Source organism: Aquarana catesbeiana, linkage group LG03, assembly GCF_042186555.1.
Source record: "Aquarana catesbeiana isolate 2022-GZ linkage group LG03, ASM4218655v1, whole genome shotgun sequence".
Classification (NCBI taxonomy): domain Eukaryota; kingdom Metazoa; phylum Chordata; class Amphibia; order Anura; family Ranidae; genus Aquarana; species Aquarana catesbeiana.
The window spans coordinates 94,606,453-94,623,238 of NC_133326.1; the positions used below are offsets into that span (position 1 = coordinate 94,606,453).

Sequence of the window (16,786 nt, forward strand, 5' to 3'; positions counted from 1 at the left end):
CTCTTATACATATCCATTGGATGTGTGAACAGAGTAATTACTTCAAAGTCAGGATCACTAATACTGTACAATAGTGTAGAATAATATAAAGCAACATATTTTCTAAGTGACAAGGTTTTATTTAACCTCTTTGTGCCCACGTTATAGCCGAAAGACAGCCACAGCGCGGGCCTAAATTGCCAGGAGGTATCCGTCTACGTCCTCCCGAGCATGCACAGCCTGCATGGCCCCTGCAGGGCGCGGGCAGCACGCTTTGTGCTCAGCAAGTCCATGAGACTCAGCTGATCATAGATCGGAGTAAGGGGCCGATCCTGGCACCCTTACCACATGATCAGCTGTCAGCCAATGACAGCTGATCACGTGATGTAAACAAAAGCTGGTAATCATCATGAGGAGAAAAAAAACTGATTGCTGGCTTGTGTAAACAGGACATCAGTCCCACAAACAGAAAGCCACTACCGCCTCATCAGTGCCCACCAGTGCCACCTACCAGTGCCCACCAATGCCACCTATCAATGCCCAGTGCCACCTAACAATGCCCACCAGTGCAACCTATCAGTGTCCATCAGTACCACCTATCAGTGTCACCTTCCAGTGCCCATCAGTGCCACCGATCGGAGTAAGGGACCGATCCCGGCACCCTTACCACGTGATCAGCTGTCAGCCTATGACAGATGATCACGGGATGTAAACAAAAGCTGGTAATCATCATGATATTTCTTTATTCTTTTTTATTGCATTTTTTTGTAAATATGAGATTTGAGGTCTTTTTGACCCCAGATCTCATATTTAGGAGGTCCTGTGATGCTTTTTTTCTATTACAAGGGATGTTTACATCCCTTGTAATAGGAATAAAAGTGACAATTTTTTTTAAAAAGAACAGTGTAAAAATAAAAAATAAAAAGGTAAAATAAATAATAAAAAAATTTTAAAAAATCTAAATGCGCCCGACCCGCCGAGCTTGCGTGCAGAAGCGAACGAATATGTGAGTAGCGCCCATATATGAAAACAGTGTTCAAACCACACAAGTGAGGTATCGCTGTGATCGGTAGAGCGAGAGCAATAATTCTAGCCCTAGACCTCCTCTGTAACTCAAAACATGCAACCTGTACAATTTTTTAAACGTCGCTTATGGAGATTTTTAAGGGTAAAAGTTTATCGCCATTCCATGAGTGGGCACAAATTTGAAGCGTGATGTTCGGTATTAATTTACTTGGCGTAACATTATCTTTCACGATAAAAAAAAAAAATTGGGCTAACTTTACTGTTGTCTTATTTTTTAATTCAAAAAAGTGTATTTTTTTCAAAAAAAGTGCACTTGTAAGACCACTGTGCAAATACGGTGTGACAGAAATGATTGCAGCAAGCGCCATTTTATTCTCTAAGGTGTTAGAAAAAAAATGTATAATGTTTGGGGGTTATAAGTAATTTTCTAGCAAAAAAAAACAGTTTTTAACTTGTAAACAACAAATCTCAGAAAGAGGCTCGGTCCTTAAGTGGTTAACATATTTACCAGACCCTTATCTATGATAAGAGTCTGGTATAGATGGAGGGAATCCCCAGTTATTGGTTTTGCAAACAGACATAAGTGGCAGACAACTTCCATTTGCTGAAAATTTGAATTACATTTTTTTTTTTTTTGTAGATGTTGTTTTTGTAGATTTTTCAGTTTTGATGCAGTAGGTTGTATACATTATACAGATGTGCCACTTTACAGGCACCCTCCAGGTTTGTTATTTAATGGAGTTTAGCATTTTTAATGCTGCCTTTAGAACATTATTAAAATTGCTTTTCCCCACCAAACTAAATTTTGTGTAAATTTTTTTTGGTTCTGGTAAACGTTCTCCAGGGTAGTGCCTGACCACCCATGCCATTTGTCTGCCAATCTTTTGCCTATTAACCTAGAAAATGGCCATTACTACTTTTAAATTTTTAGCTCCCACTGACCGCACATGGGTTCAGATTCAGCACCTGAACTTCAGTAATGTTTGCTGAACTGAACCTTGGTATGTAAAGCCTCATTCACACGAGTTTTTTTTTTCCGTTCAACCCAGCACAATGTACTATTGTGTTCTGACAGGGGGGGCAGCCCCCCCACCAGACCTTTTTCGGTCAGGGCCCTTCAACAGAAGCCAGCCGAACGTCCAGCTTCTGTCAGACCGATTCCAGTACAGATGGACCCAATGCTGCCCGACATTCGGCCCGTGTGTACTAGGCTTAAGGCTCATCGCTAACTAAGAGTAGTGCTCTTTCCACTCATTACATGAAAGAGGTACTTTTCATCTCAATATAATAATGTGATTTAAGCTGTCATATATCCTACTGTATCCTTTGAAGTGGAAAGTCATATTTTTTCAATATAGGCATGTTTTGCTTCTTTTTAGTAATGTAGCACAGTGTAACCCCATTATCTTAAAGCTTATTTATTGAATAAGAAATGTGGGTAATACTGCGCTGTCCCATAATGCAAATGATAAAATTATGTGACTCTGCAGTAGCAACTTTTCTGTGAGACACGCACAGCACAAATCATATAGTCCAAATAATGCTGTGCTATATATTGAAAGAAAAAAGGCAAAACAAGCACACTGCAAAAAAGAGTCCACAAACTGATAAAGGAATCCAATAAATCCTAAAAGTGCACTGACAATCACCGGAATGGTGTGTGATCTTCAGTAAAAAGCCTCCACCTCATAGAATGGCCGCTTACCAGCACCTCATGACCTCCCGTTACGGAAGGTCTTTCCTGCTTGTGGCTTTTAAATCCAGCCAAGGCCTCTGTTCATCCAGGGGGATCAAGCTGAAGAGAACCAGCCACTCATGGGAGAACTCAATTACATGCAGACCCCAAAAAAGATAAAGCTTTTTATAGTATAAAATCCTTAACATTTTTAGTGGTAAATAAAAGATTGCACTTATGAATAGAATAGGGACAGGCGAATGGTTTGGCCCAAAAATGAGTTTGGGCCGAACATTTGCCTGTTCGCCCATTCGCTGCACTGCTGGGGTGCCGATGCTCATGGCCAGCGGTCATTGCAAGGCACGAGAGGCAGAAACACACAAATCCCTGTTCTGTGAGGAATGACAGATCGTGAGTTCCTAATAGCTAGGAACCACAATCTGTCATCCCCTCTAGTCAGTCCCCTCCCTCTACATTTAGAAACAAACACAGGGAACACAGGTAACCCCTTGATCGCCACCTAGTGTTAACCCCTTCCCTGTCAGTGACATTTTTACAGTAATCAGTGCATTTTTATAGCTTTATAGTGCCAATGGTCCCAAAAATGTGTCAAAAGTGTCTGATGTGTCCGCCATAATGTCGCAGTCCCAATAAAAATCGCAGATCGCCACCATTACTAGTAAAAAAAAAAATAATAATAATAAAAATGCTATAAATCTATCCCCTATTTTGTAGATGCTATAACTTTTGCGCAAACCAATCAATATACGCTTATTGCGATTTTTTTTTTTACCAAAAATATGTAGAAGAATACATATCGGCCTAAACTGAAAAAAAATATCTTTTAAAAAAAAAATGGGGATATTTATTATAGCAAAAAGTAAAAAATATTTTTTTTCAAAATTGTCGCTCTTTTTTGTTTATAGTGCAAAAAATAAAAACTGCAGAGGTGATCAAACACCACCAAAAGAAAGCTCTATTTGTGGGAAAAAAAGGACGTCAATTTTGTTTGGGTGCAGCGTTGCACAACCGCGTAATTGTCAGTGCCAAATCACAAAAAATGGCCCGGTCATTCAGCAGCCAAATCTTCCAGGGCTGAAGTGGTTAAGAACCCATGAGTCATCAGCTATCAATGGGTTCCCCGCTGACAGCTGAATAAAGAAAAAAAAAAGTGTCGGTAAAAAAAATAAAGAAAAAACGGCATTATATGCAAGTGATTGGCCATAAAAGGGTTATGGGGGTCTGGGTACTGCCCTGGGGGACATCAATATATATATATATATATATATATATATATATATATATATATATATATATATATATATATATTTTTTTTTTTAAACAATAGTTTTTTAGGAGCAGTGATTTTAATGATGCTTAACGGGCAACAATAAAAATGATAAACAGAACATGCTACAGCAAAACTGACATTTCTAAAGAAAAAAATCCCATTTAAAATGACGCCAAGTTACAATTGCCAGCACCCGGCTATTAAAAAACTGCCAGCCTTCCCCCTAGGGGGGTCACCGGGAGCCTGGAGACCGGGCACATCAACAGCTTCACCTACCTGTCAGAGGAGGGCGACACGCTCTTGCATCTGGCTGCCATCCACAATATCCCTCAGCTGTCTCACTACTTCATCTCACTGGCCCCCAAAGAACTCCTGGACATCCAGAATGACCTGTACCAGTCTGTGCTGCACCTCGCCGTCTACCTCGATCAGTTGGAGGTGGTGGGCTCTGCTGGGAAAAGATGTCAACCTGGAACTGCAGGACCGCAAAGGTGACACAGCTCTACACGTGGCCTGTGAGAACCAGCACCTGGACTGTGCTAGAAACCTCTTGCGGGGCCCCAGGGGGCCCCAGAACTTACAGCTACAGAATTGGAAAGGTCTAACCTGCCTTCACATCGCCACCATGAAGAGAAATCTGCCCCTCATCTCTCTTCTGCTGGACAGTGGAGCCAATATCAATAGTCAGGAAGGTACCAGCAGAAAGACTGCCCTGCACCTGGCTGTGGAGATGTTGGACGGCCAGCTGGTTGCTCATCTTTTACAATATCGCCCTCATGTGGATGCTTTAATGTACAACGGCTGTACCAACCTCCACCTGGCTGTTGGCAGAAAGGATATTGAACTTTCCAGACTTTTGTGCCAAGCTGGGGCAGACATCTTACAGAGAAACAGAGAGGGGGACACCCCTCAGGACCTGGCAGAGGGAAATAACCTGCTTCTTCCTCTTCTGCCCTTCGATGATCTGAAGATCTCCGGGAAACCTGTTGTGACCACATCGTGAGCGCCTGCACTGACTTTGTGACCTCCTCCCCCCCTGCTGCCTGTACAGAATGGGACACAATTGAGCCATCTCATTCACAACGGACATAATGAGAGGCTCTGGGACAATGACCACAAGGACGGCGCTCTTTCCCACCATAGTGGTGATGGACTTCTATTTTATTTATTTTTTTATAGATATAAAAAGGGGTGTTTAGCTCTTGAGCCATTCTCTATTCTGCAGAAATGAATTGGACGAGCCGTATTTTCGTATAAGTTATATCCAGAGCAGAGCCGCCCTGGTGCAGAATTTCCAGGCGCACTTTATAGTATGTTGCTGGACATCAGGCACCCAGAGCGGTCATTACACACAGCCGTCATATGCGATTCCCTAAAAGGAGAAGGCGCTCCTCACCTAGACTCTGTATGAACTTCTCTTACCCCCGATTACCATGTCCTACATTCCATCCCCCTGCTGTTTTCTATTCCACATTAGTTACCCCACCCAGAAATGATTGCTTACGTCTGGTTCATACAATCTGGTACCGGAGCAGTGTGTGTAGCTAGCTGGGAGGAGCTTTGTTGAAATCTTTAAAGGCCAAGTTCACCTTGATGCATAATAAAAAATAAAAAAATAAAGAAAATAACGGCGTTGGGTCCCCCCTCCCAGTCCATACCAGGCCCTTCATATGACGTCAGGAGGGGGCCACCCGGTTACATCACTGGGTGGCCCCACCCTTGCCTATATAAGAGCTGTCATGTCGGGTCCGTTGGGCAGCATGATTGATGGTGGATTACATCGCAGGACACATTTCTTTATTCTTTCTTTTTTAATAAAGGATTTGTCAAAAACTGTCTCTTGTGGTTTTTACTTTTAGACGCTCTTTTGGGTGAATGGGTTGGCACAGAGCCCCCTTTGCCCCAAAGCACCCCCCCATGTTGAGCGCATGTGGACTAGTATGGTTGGGGGGGGCACTCACTCATCCCCCACTATCCTGACCTGCCAGGCTGCATGTTCGGATAAGGGTCTGGTATGGATTTTTGGGGGGACCCCACGCCATTTTTTTCTTTATTTTTTAATAACCGGCAATTGTAGCCACTTTTAAATGGATTTTTTTTCTTTAGAAATGTCAGTTTTGCTGTAGCTTGTTCTTTATATGCTACAAATGCACCACTGTATTTAAAGAAATTTTTAATTATCATTGTTGCACTTTAAGCATCATTAAAATCACTGCTCCTGAAAAAAAACAATCTTTTTTTTGTTTATTTTTTATTGATGCATGTCCCCCAGGGCAGTACCCAGACCCACATACCCCTTTTATGGCCAATTACTTGCATATAAGCCTTTAAAATAGGCACTTTTGACTTTTCCTGTTCGGCTCCCATAGACTTCAATGGGGTTCGCTGTTAGGGGCGTGTTCCGCCCATCCCTAGAATAGAAGAGAATAACCCTATTAGCTGACTGAAGCCTAGTACACACATCATGTCAGGCAGCTTTGGCCAGTTCAATACAAACCAGTTGACATTTGGCCTGCGTATACTGGAGTTGGGCTATCTTCTGCCAAAGGGGCATGACCTAAAAAAGGTCTGCCGATCGGTTCTCATGGTTGAGAGTGCTGACCGGATTGTTTTGGCAAGGTGGCCGTTCACCTGCCAGAACATAATAGAACAGAAGGGTCTCCATTAGAAAGATAAATGTGAATATTGTTTTTTTTAAATATATTAACATTATCATCAACAAATGAGGAAATCATATGTAATAATTACCTTTTAACAAATGTTAAAAATACATCTATTATTGTTTATCTAGCCTGACTGCACTACAGTAAAAGAAAGCAAAACCTTTATTAGGTTCATGGAATAATACACACATAAAAGAACACTCACAAATACATAGTGGTTCACTTACTTAAAAATAAAATTAAAAACAAATGTATACCAAACTCACTTACATGGGGTGAATATTGTCTATTTCTGGCTAATGTGCACCAATAATAATAAAGGAAAGTGTATCTTTTATTAAAGTGACTGGTGGGTTGTTTTGTGGTTAAAAATGGCATGGTTTGTTTTTCACAGGTAAGAATTCCTATACAGAGCCAAGGCATTGTTAATCCTAGCAGGAATAGAAAAATCGATATCCTGTATGTATGCTTTTAGGACCTTTATGCAAGTCTTTGTTCTATTACTTTACAGAGGATGGGTAAAATCAGCTGCCAATAAGCTCTGCTCTTCCTGCAGCTTGTTTCTTAAGTTATGTCCTAAAATTTGTGGGTGATCTGTGTTTGCAGCAGGAAACAACATTTTAATGGTGGAAATGCACTACATAGTTACATATAGTTACATAGTAGGTGAGGTTGAAAAAAGACACAAGTCCATCAAGTCCAACCTATGTGTGTGATTATGTGTCAGTATTACATTACATATCCCTGTATATTGCGGTCATTCAGGTGATTATCTAATAGTTTCTTGAAGCTATCAATGCTCCCCGCTGAGACCACCGCCTGTGGAAGGGAATTCCACATCCTTGCCGCTCTTACAGTAAAGAACCCTCTACGTAGTTTAAGGTTAAACCTCTTTTCTTCTAATTGTAATGAGTGGCCACGAGTCTTATTAAACTCTCTTCTGCGAAAAAGTTTTATCCCTATTGTGGGGTCACCAGTACAGTATTTGTAAATTGAAATCATATCCCCTCTCAAGCGTCTCTTCTCCAGAGAGAATAAGTTCAGTGCTCGCAACCTTTCCTCATAACTAAGATCCTCCAGACCCTTTATTAGCTTTGTTGCCCTTCTTTGTACTCGCTCCATTTCCAGTACGTCCCTCCTGAGGACTGGTGCCCAGAACTGGACAGCATACTCCAGGTGCGGCCGGACCAGAGTCTTGTAGAGCGGGAGAATTATCGTTTTATCTCTGCAGTTGATCCCACTTTTAATGCATGCCAATATTCTGTTTGCTTTATTAGCAGCAGCTTGGCATTGCATGCCATTGCTGAGCCTATCATCCACTAGGACCCCCAAGTCCTTTTCCATCCTAGATTCCCCCAGAGGTTCTCCCCCCAGTGTATAGATTGCATTCATATTTTAGCCACCCAAATGCATTATTTTACATTTTTCTACATTGAACCTCATTTGCCATGTAGTCGCCCACCCCATTAATTTGTTCAGGTCTTTTTGCAAGATTTCCACATCCTGCGGAGAAGTTATTGCCCTGCTTAGCTTAGTATCGTCTGCAAATACAGAGATGGAACTGTTTATCCCATCCTCCAGGTCGTTTATGAACAAATTAAATAGGATTGGTCCCAGCACAGACCCCTGGGGGATCCCACTACCCACCCCTGACCATTCTGAGTACTCCCCATTTATCACCACCCTCTGAACACGCCCTTGTAGCCAGTTTTCAATCCATGTACTCACCCTATGGTCCATGCCAACGCACCTTATTTTGTACAGTAAACGTTTATGGGGAACTGTGTCAAATGCTTTTGCAAAATCCAGATACACCACGTCTACGGGCCTTCCTTTATCTAGATGGCAACTCACCTCCTCATAGAAGGTTAATAGATTGGTTTGGCAAGAACGATTCTTCATGAATCCATGCTGATTACTGCTAATGATATCATTCTTATTACTAAAATCTTGTATATAGTCCCTTATCATCCCCTCCAAGAGTTTACATACTATTGATGTTAGGCTAACTGGTCTGTAATTCCCAGGGATGTTTTTTGGGCCCTTTTTAAATATTGGTGCTACATTGGCTTTTCTCCAATCAGCTGGTACCATTCCAGTCAATAGACTGTCTGTAAAAATTAGGAACAACGGTCTGGCAATCACCTGACTGAGTTCCCTAAGTACCCTCGGATGCAAGCCATCTGGTCCCGGTGATTTATTAATGTTAAGTTTCTCAAGTCTAATTTTAATTCCGTCCTCTGTTAACCATGTAGGTGCTTCCTGTGTTGTGTCATGAGGATAAACACTGCAGTTTTGGTTACTGAAGCCCCCCGATTCACTCGTGAAGACTGAGGAGAAGAATAAATTCAATACCTCTGCCATCTCCCCATCCTTTGTAACCAGATGTCCTTCCTCATTCTTTATGGGGCCAATATGGTCTGTCCTCGCTTTTTTACTGTTTACATTTGCTCTCCTCCGCTATGTGTCTTTCATGTTCTATCTTAGCCATCCTAATTGCACCCTTACATTTCTTATTGCATTCTTTATAAATTCTGAATGCTGTGGATGATCCCTCAACCTTGTATTTTTTGAAGGCCTTCTCCTTTGCTTTTATATGCATTTTTACATTGGAGTTAAGCCATCCAGGATGTTTGTTCGCTCTTTTAAATTTATTACCCAATGGGATACATTGGCTAATGCCCTTATTTAATATGCTCTTAAAGCAAACCCATCTCTCCTCCGTATTCTTTGTTCCTAATATTTTATCCCAATTTATGCCTTTTAGCAAGGTTTGTAGTTTAGGGAAGTTGGCTCTTTTGAAATTCAGTGTCTTTGTGTTCCCTTCATGTCTCCTATTTGTGTGATTTATACTGAAACTAATTGACCTGTGATCGCTGTTACCTAAATTGCCCCGTATTTCCACATCTGTTATCAGGTCTGTATTGTTGGTAATCAGTAGATCTAGTAATGTTTTATTTCTAGTTGGTGCGTCTACCATCTGACCCATAAAATTGTCCTGCAAAACATTAAGGAACTGGCGAGCCTTAAATGAATGCGCGGTTCCCTCCGCCCAGTCTATGTCTGGATAATTAAAATCCCCCATTATGATAACACTTCCCATCCTTGCTGCTAATCCAATTTGTGATAGGAGATCCGTCTCCACTTCCTCCCTCAGGTTAGGGGGCCTATAGCATACTCCCAGTATTATTTTCCCCTTAGCTTCATCCCTTTGGAGCTCTACCCATAAAGATTCCACCTCCTCCCTAGCCCCCTCAGTGATGTCATCTCTCACATTCACTTGTACATTATTCTTGATATATAGGCATACCCCTCCCCCTTTTTTACCCTCTCTATCCTTGCGGTATAGGGTATACCCTTGAATGTTTGCCAGCCAATCATGAGAGCTGTTGAACCAGGTCTCTGAAATTCCCACAAAATCCAAATCCTCCTTGTACAACAGTATCTCTAGTTCACCCATCTTGTCCGCCAGGCTCCTGGCATTGGTGAACATGCCACATAGTTTAGACCGGTCGCATATTGTCCTCGTATTGGGTGTTTCAAGATTGCAACTTGGACTTGCTACTATACTCACCTTGTGTTTTTGTGCTTTGGTTAACCTACCACTAATGCCCCCAATACTACCCTCTGGAATATCTTCCGCGCTGGCTATCACTGTCTCTGGACCCTCCCCCCCCATCGCCTAGTTTAAAAACCCCTCTAACTTTTTGGCCATCTTCATTCCCAGCAGATCTGCACCCTCCTCATTTAGGTGCAGTCCGTCCCTTCTATAGTACATTTCTCACTTTTAAACATGACTTGTTTCTATAAAATGTCATCTGCTGAAATCATTAGCTGCAAGCCAAAGACTGGAGGGTATCTGCTATATATGTATGATACAACACTAGTAATCATCAGAGTCTGTCCATTATTCCCAAAAAGGCAAGTGTGTCACAAAAGAATTATAGAAGCTGCTATTGCACTTTAAAGTGGTCGTAAACCCTTCTATATACCTAGTGAAGTAACTGGCCTCAGGTGATACACAGAGATTAAACAAATCCTCCTACATAAATTGTACCTGTTTATCTGCAGTCATCTCTTCTATACAGCCATACAGCAGCCGTGCAGCATTTATAAAGCTTGTCTGAGATTACAGAAAACGGGCTAGAGAGCTGAAATTACACTCTGCAGAGCTCAATGAGGGGAGATCTGAAAGCTGATTGGAGGAAAGGGATACACTACCCTTAACACAGCATACAGAAACAGAGCTGAGGCTGTCCATCACACGCTGTTTGCTGCAGATCCCTCCCGTCCTCTTTTTTTTTTCTTGGTGTTGGGAAAACTTGTCAGAAATTATTCATGCTTATAGCAGAGGAACAAAACAGCAGACACGGGGGGGGGGGGGGTTCTGCCTGTAGGAGCATATGCCTGAAAACGCTTGTGTGCATGGACACATTGGCTAACATGGAGGGGAGTTTCCAGGCAGAAAAAATAAGAGCTCAAAAGCCTCAAAAGCCTGTAGGAGCCGCTTCTTTGAGCTCCTTTAAGCTGCAGTGTGCCATGAGCCCTTATATATGACAACTGTTCCACCAGTTGTGCTCCTGCATTGTCATCCCATCACATGTGCCCCTGGTTCAGGCTACAAGTGGTCATACAGGCACACATTGTACCGGTAGAGTTAACCTCAACTACTAGCAATAAACTGGTCCAAAGCAATGATGAGCAGCAAATGATGGAACAAGTGAATGTAGACAGGAAGGTGGATCTTATTTATTTTTTATTTTTAAGGCAGTTGTTTATGATACAAAATGTTTTGAAAACTATGGGGGAAGAGGGGATTTACTAAAACTTGTGCACACAGGTTTTATTGTCAAAGCTTAACCACTTTTATCCCCTTCATGACCAGGCCATTTTTTGCGATACGGCACTGCGTTATTTTAACTGACAATTGCACGGCCGTGTGACACTGTACCCAAATAAATTTTTTTTCATTTTTTTTTCACACATAGAGCTTTCTTTTGGTGGTATTTGATCACCTGTAGTTTTTATTTTTTGCACTATAAACATAAAAGACTGACAATTAAAAAAAAAAACAATATTTTTTACTTTCTGCTATAAAACATACCCAATAAAAAAAAAAAATAAAAAATCAAATTTAGGCCAATATGTATTCTGCTACATATTTTGGGAAAAAATCCCAATAAGCGTATATATTGACTGGTTTGCGCAAAAGTTATAGCATCTACAAACTATCAAATTATTTTTTTTTTTTTTTACTAGTAATGGCGACGATCAGTGACTTATAGTGGGACTGTAATATTGTGGCGGACAAATTGGACACCTAACTGACACTTTTTGGGGACCAGTGACACTAATGCAGTGATCAATGCTAAAAAAATATGCACTGTCAACTGTGCTAATGACACTAGCTGGAAAGGGGTTAACATCAGGGGCAATCAAATGGTTAACTGTGTGCCTAGGTTGTGTTTACTCACTGTGTGGGGGAGGTGCTTTGACTAGGGGAAGGCAAAGATCCGTGTTCCTGCTTATCAGAAACACAGGATCAATGCCTTCCCTTCTGACAACAATCTGCCTTGTTTACATAGAAAGATTGTCATTCTGCCTGTGTCCTGTGTAATCGGCGGGTGCCGGCAGACATCGAATCCGCACGCCCCAGACCCGGGAGTGTCAGATTACATACTAGGTACGTGATCTGGTGCAGAGCACAGAATATCTATGGGGGGGCGGTCCGCAAGTGGTTAATTAAACAAGCTGAAGTTAGAAGCTTGTTAGGTTACTATGTACTGCTGCACCAGATTTTGTTTGCACGAGTTTTAGTAAATCTCCCTCTATATGTCATCAAGTTAGGGTTTAGATCTACTTCAATGTATCCATTCTTTAGCGTATAGCACTGTAAATCCTTACCACTTTGCAGGTGTGTCACAAGAAATACAAAAAGACTGACCGACCACTAGATAAATTCAACCCAAGTTTAGGATTTGGAATTCTAACACCACATGATAGGACTGCCATTATGTTCAAGCAAGAGACTTCAGCTCAGGCAGTTATTTTTTATCTTTAAGGTGGAAAAGGATAATAAGTGAGCACCACTTTGTCCAACTCCCAGACCCTTACCCACTCCCATCTTTGAGACAGCATACAGCTGTAAAAAAGGCAACCCTCAGAACTTTTATTCATTAAATTTTTGCCCAGCCAAGGCCTAGCGTTGTCCTTCATAAACTAGTAGCCAGTAGGGATGCATGAATCTATACTTTTTTCCAATTAAAGCCTATGGAGCTGAGCTGTGCATGTGCTGCAGACCAGCTCCAAATTTCTGAAAGAGACCTCTAGAGTCCTGGTTGGGTTAAAGGGGTTGTAAACACTTGTGTTTTTTCAACTTAATGCATCCTATGCATTAAAGTGAAAAAACACCTGGCAGTGACCGGCCCCCCAGCCCCCCGTTTTACTTATCTGAGCCCCGTATTTCCCTTGGCGGATTTGCGCTGTCCCTCTCTGCATAAGGGTCCTGGCTCTTGATTGGATAGATTGATAGCAGCGCAGCCATTGGCTCCTGCTGCTGTAAATCAAAAAATCAAATCCAATGACGCGGGTGCCGGGGGGCTAGTTCGGCATTCGTTTCTATGGATGCCGAATGCTGGACTCGGAAGCGCGCCCGCAAGGTAATCCTCTGGGAGAGCACTTCTCCTGGGGGGTTATCTGATGCAGGGAGAACCTACCAGCGACACCGGGGGACCCCAGAAGAGGATGATTGGAGACACTCTGTGCAAAATGAGCTGCACAGTGGAGGTAAGTATGACATGTTTGTTATTTTAAATAAAAAAAATACGAAGGCTTACAATCACTTTAAGGTTACAGTGCAGGCTGAGGTTTGATTTTGAATTTTTTTATTAGCTATATATACTTTGAAAAATTTAAGGGGGGCAGTGGGGGAACTCATTATTCATTTTTTTCAGTTTCACTTTAGAGAAATTTCCTAGATTCTCCACCAAAAACTAAAGCATATCCTATGTATAAAAATAACTTAGCAAAATATTATTAGTACGAGAGATTCCCAACTGAGCAAGCAGTTCAGAGAGGACATTAGGATCTGACTTTGTATAGAGTCATATGTTCCAAAAATAGAGCACAGTTAAACTTGCTATTGTACCTGGCTCAAGGCATTCCTGGCATTGCTTCACATCACATTTGCTCTGGCTAAGAGCAGTCGAACAACGCAGTGCCAAAGTAATGACATAGGATATAAGGCTACAGCATGAGGTCTTATTCTGTTCAACACAATTCCTTGCAGGTGCTGTTGTGCTTCCATTTGATTTATGGAGCACTTTGCACTTTTTACCACATTTTAATGCCCAATGGGTGAGAAGCATGGCAACTGCTTTAGCAATTTGCAGTTAGTTGCTGGCACTTTTCCTCTTCTCTATACTTGCCATTTTAGCTTGACAAATTCATGTTTTTTTCCCTACTGCAGGATACATAACCTGACTTAAGGCCACCAGGGAAGAACTGGGTGGTCTTGGCCTTGTGACACAGACGGACATAGTATAGTGCTAAGAAGCAATTTATGTCTTGGCACTGTGCCAAGATTGTAAAATGTGCAATATCCCATAACTGCTTTAAACTGTAACAAACAAACAGCATGTACTATAAAATTCACAGCTCAGTATGATCACAGAGGCAAAAAAAGAACAGCAAATAACAAGCCAAACATGCTTCTCTTAATCAATGGTGCTCATTTATATTCATCACTTTACTTAATGCTTAGCCCAGGAGTGCAAATACCTACACCACCTTGTAGAATCTGTGTGGTCATTAGGTGCACCTCATGTATTAAGTCTTTACCTAATAATGTGATAATGTGGCATACTTTAGTCCACAAATTGTGATCTTGTCAGCTATAGGGTTTGATTTACCTAAGACAAAGAGGCTATTCACTGTGCAAGATAATTTTCACTTGGCAGAGAAATTTTCCTCTAGTTTTTAAAATATTAAATAAAAAAGAAAATATATTTTTCTTGCACATTGGATGATGAAAATCAGCAAAGCTTCACCTCATTCATGAAACTAAGGAAAAATGTCCTTGCACAGTGAACGGCCTATATGCCTTTCATAAATCAGCCCTATAGTCTCTTCCACATCCTTTCTCCAGCATATACAGTAAGTAATCGCCCACTCCTTTTTTTTTTGGCTTACTGCCTTTCCATTGTAATTTTTCTAATAATGTTTACCTTTTGGGGGCCAGTTTGTTAGCAATATGATACATCTTTTGGCTTTTACACATGTAGTGAACGATATTGATTAGTATTGCACATAACTTTCTCCCTCAGACCTTTTATAAATGCTACCAAGAATGTGCTCATGTGTCCATTACTTTTAATTTATCTAATACCTGGATGTTAGAAGAACATATATTGCTTCCCAAGTTAGAAAATAGTCTATGATCTCCTGCCAAACTGTTCTTGTACACCATGGCGTAACAGGTCCATACACTTATATGCCAAATAGTGACAGTGGGGTTAGAGGACTCCTACAGATATAAAAACATTTCCCAAAACAGTATAAAAAGCAATTTGAGGGTATTAAAATGCAAATAAAAAGAGACTAAGAGATCAGGGATCAGAACACAGTGGCACGAAAAGGAAGTATGGTGGGGACCGCAGCACATAGGGATTTGGTGAAGCCTGAAGCACAGTGGAACAGATGAAAAGTGCAGCGGAAAATGGTGTACAGTCACTGCGTGCCTAAGTTATAGGAAACAGGAGGATGGCACATCTGAATTATTGGAGTAAGAGAGGTGGGGCAGCTAACCCTGTCTAGCCACTATACATATACAGCATCTATTGCAATATATGAATGTATATTACTGTTAATAACCTTTGCAGTTGTGCATATATATATATATTGATCAGCCAGAACTTTATGACTATCCTCTGAATATTAAATAGGCCCCCCTGTTGCCATAAAAACAGCCCTGATCCATAGACTTCTGAAGATATGCTGTGGTATCTGGCACCAAGCCATCAGTAGCAGGTCCTTTAAGTCCTGTAAGTCGCAATGCTGGGCCTCTGTGGATCAGACTTGTTTTTCCAGCACATCCCACAGATGATCAATTGTCAACATCTCAAACTTGTTGTTGTGTTCCTCAAACCATTCTTGAACTATTTCTGCGGTGTGGCAGGATTCATTATCCTGTTCAAAGAGGCAACTACCATCAGTCATACCATTTCCATAAAAAGGTGTACTTGGTCAGCCATAATGTTTAGGTAGGTGGTACATACTGTATCAAGTAACATCCACATAAATGGCAGGACCCAAGGTTTCCCAACAGAACATTACCCAATGAATCACACTGCCTCCATCAGCTTGCCTTCTCCCTATAGTGCATCCTGGTGCCATCCCTTTCCCAGATAAGCAAAAGAATACACACCCATTCATCCACATGATGTAAAAGAAAATGTAATTCATCAGACCAGGCCACCTTCATCCATTGCTTCATTGTCCAGTTCTGATGCTCACATGCTCATTGTAGGCACGTTTGGGCACTCTGACCGTTCTGCAGCTACACAGTCTCATACACAACAAATTGCAAAGCCCATTTTTTCTGCTTTTAACACATCAATTTCAGGGACAACATGTTTATTTGCTGCCTAATATATCCCACTGACTTTTAGTTGCCATTGTAACAAGATAATCAATGTTGTTGTAACGTAACCTGTCAGTGGCTCTGGTTTCACTCATCTGTATTCTGAACTTTTGCTTAAGTTTATTTTGTTATTACAGTACACAATAATGTTAAACAAAAAAAAAGAATTAAAAGTTTTTTGTATTTTTTTTTTATAACATGCACTGGAAGTTTTTGCACAACTTCTAGTAAATTGTTAAAATAATTATAGACTTGATTTACACTGACCAGGAACTGTGGAAAAACTACAAACTGGCATTTACTATGAAATTTCCTCTCTGAATTTTTTTTTTTTTTTTCGTTTTCATATCTTGGCTGCAGTTTGGCAAATGGCATCCGAAACAGGTTACAAAGGATGTTATTTAAGTGTATGCTCTGCAGAATAAAGTAGCTCTCTCAAACATAGACTTAAGCAGTTTAACAGACATTGTAACACATTATTACAAGGTACGGCAGTTCAGTGAAATGTTCTT

At 41.1% G+C, this 16,786-nt stretch overlaps 2 protein-coding genes across 3 annotated transcripts in view; one reads left to right on the forward strand and one right to left on the reverse strand.

Annotated features, from left to right (window-relative positions):
- Positions 1-16,786, reverse strand: part of THSD4 (thrombospondin type 1 domain containing 4) — a 1,111,101-nt gene that overhangs the window by 274,849 nt on the left and 819,466 nt on the right. The window lies entirely within an intron of this gene.
- LOC141131138 (NF-kappa-B inhibitor epsilon-like) lies at positions 4,179-5,239 on the forward strand (the record flags this gene model as incomplete). Its single annotated transcript, XM_073618194.1, is given in 2 exon segments — positions 4,179-4,414; positions 4,416-5,239. Coding segments are annotated over 2 exon segments (795 nt in total), but the record flags the coding sequence as incomplete, so codon positions are not given.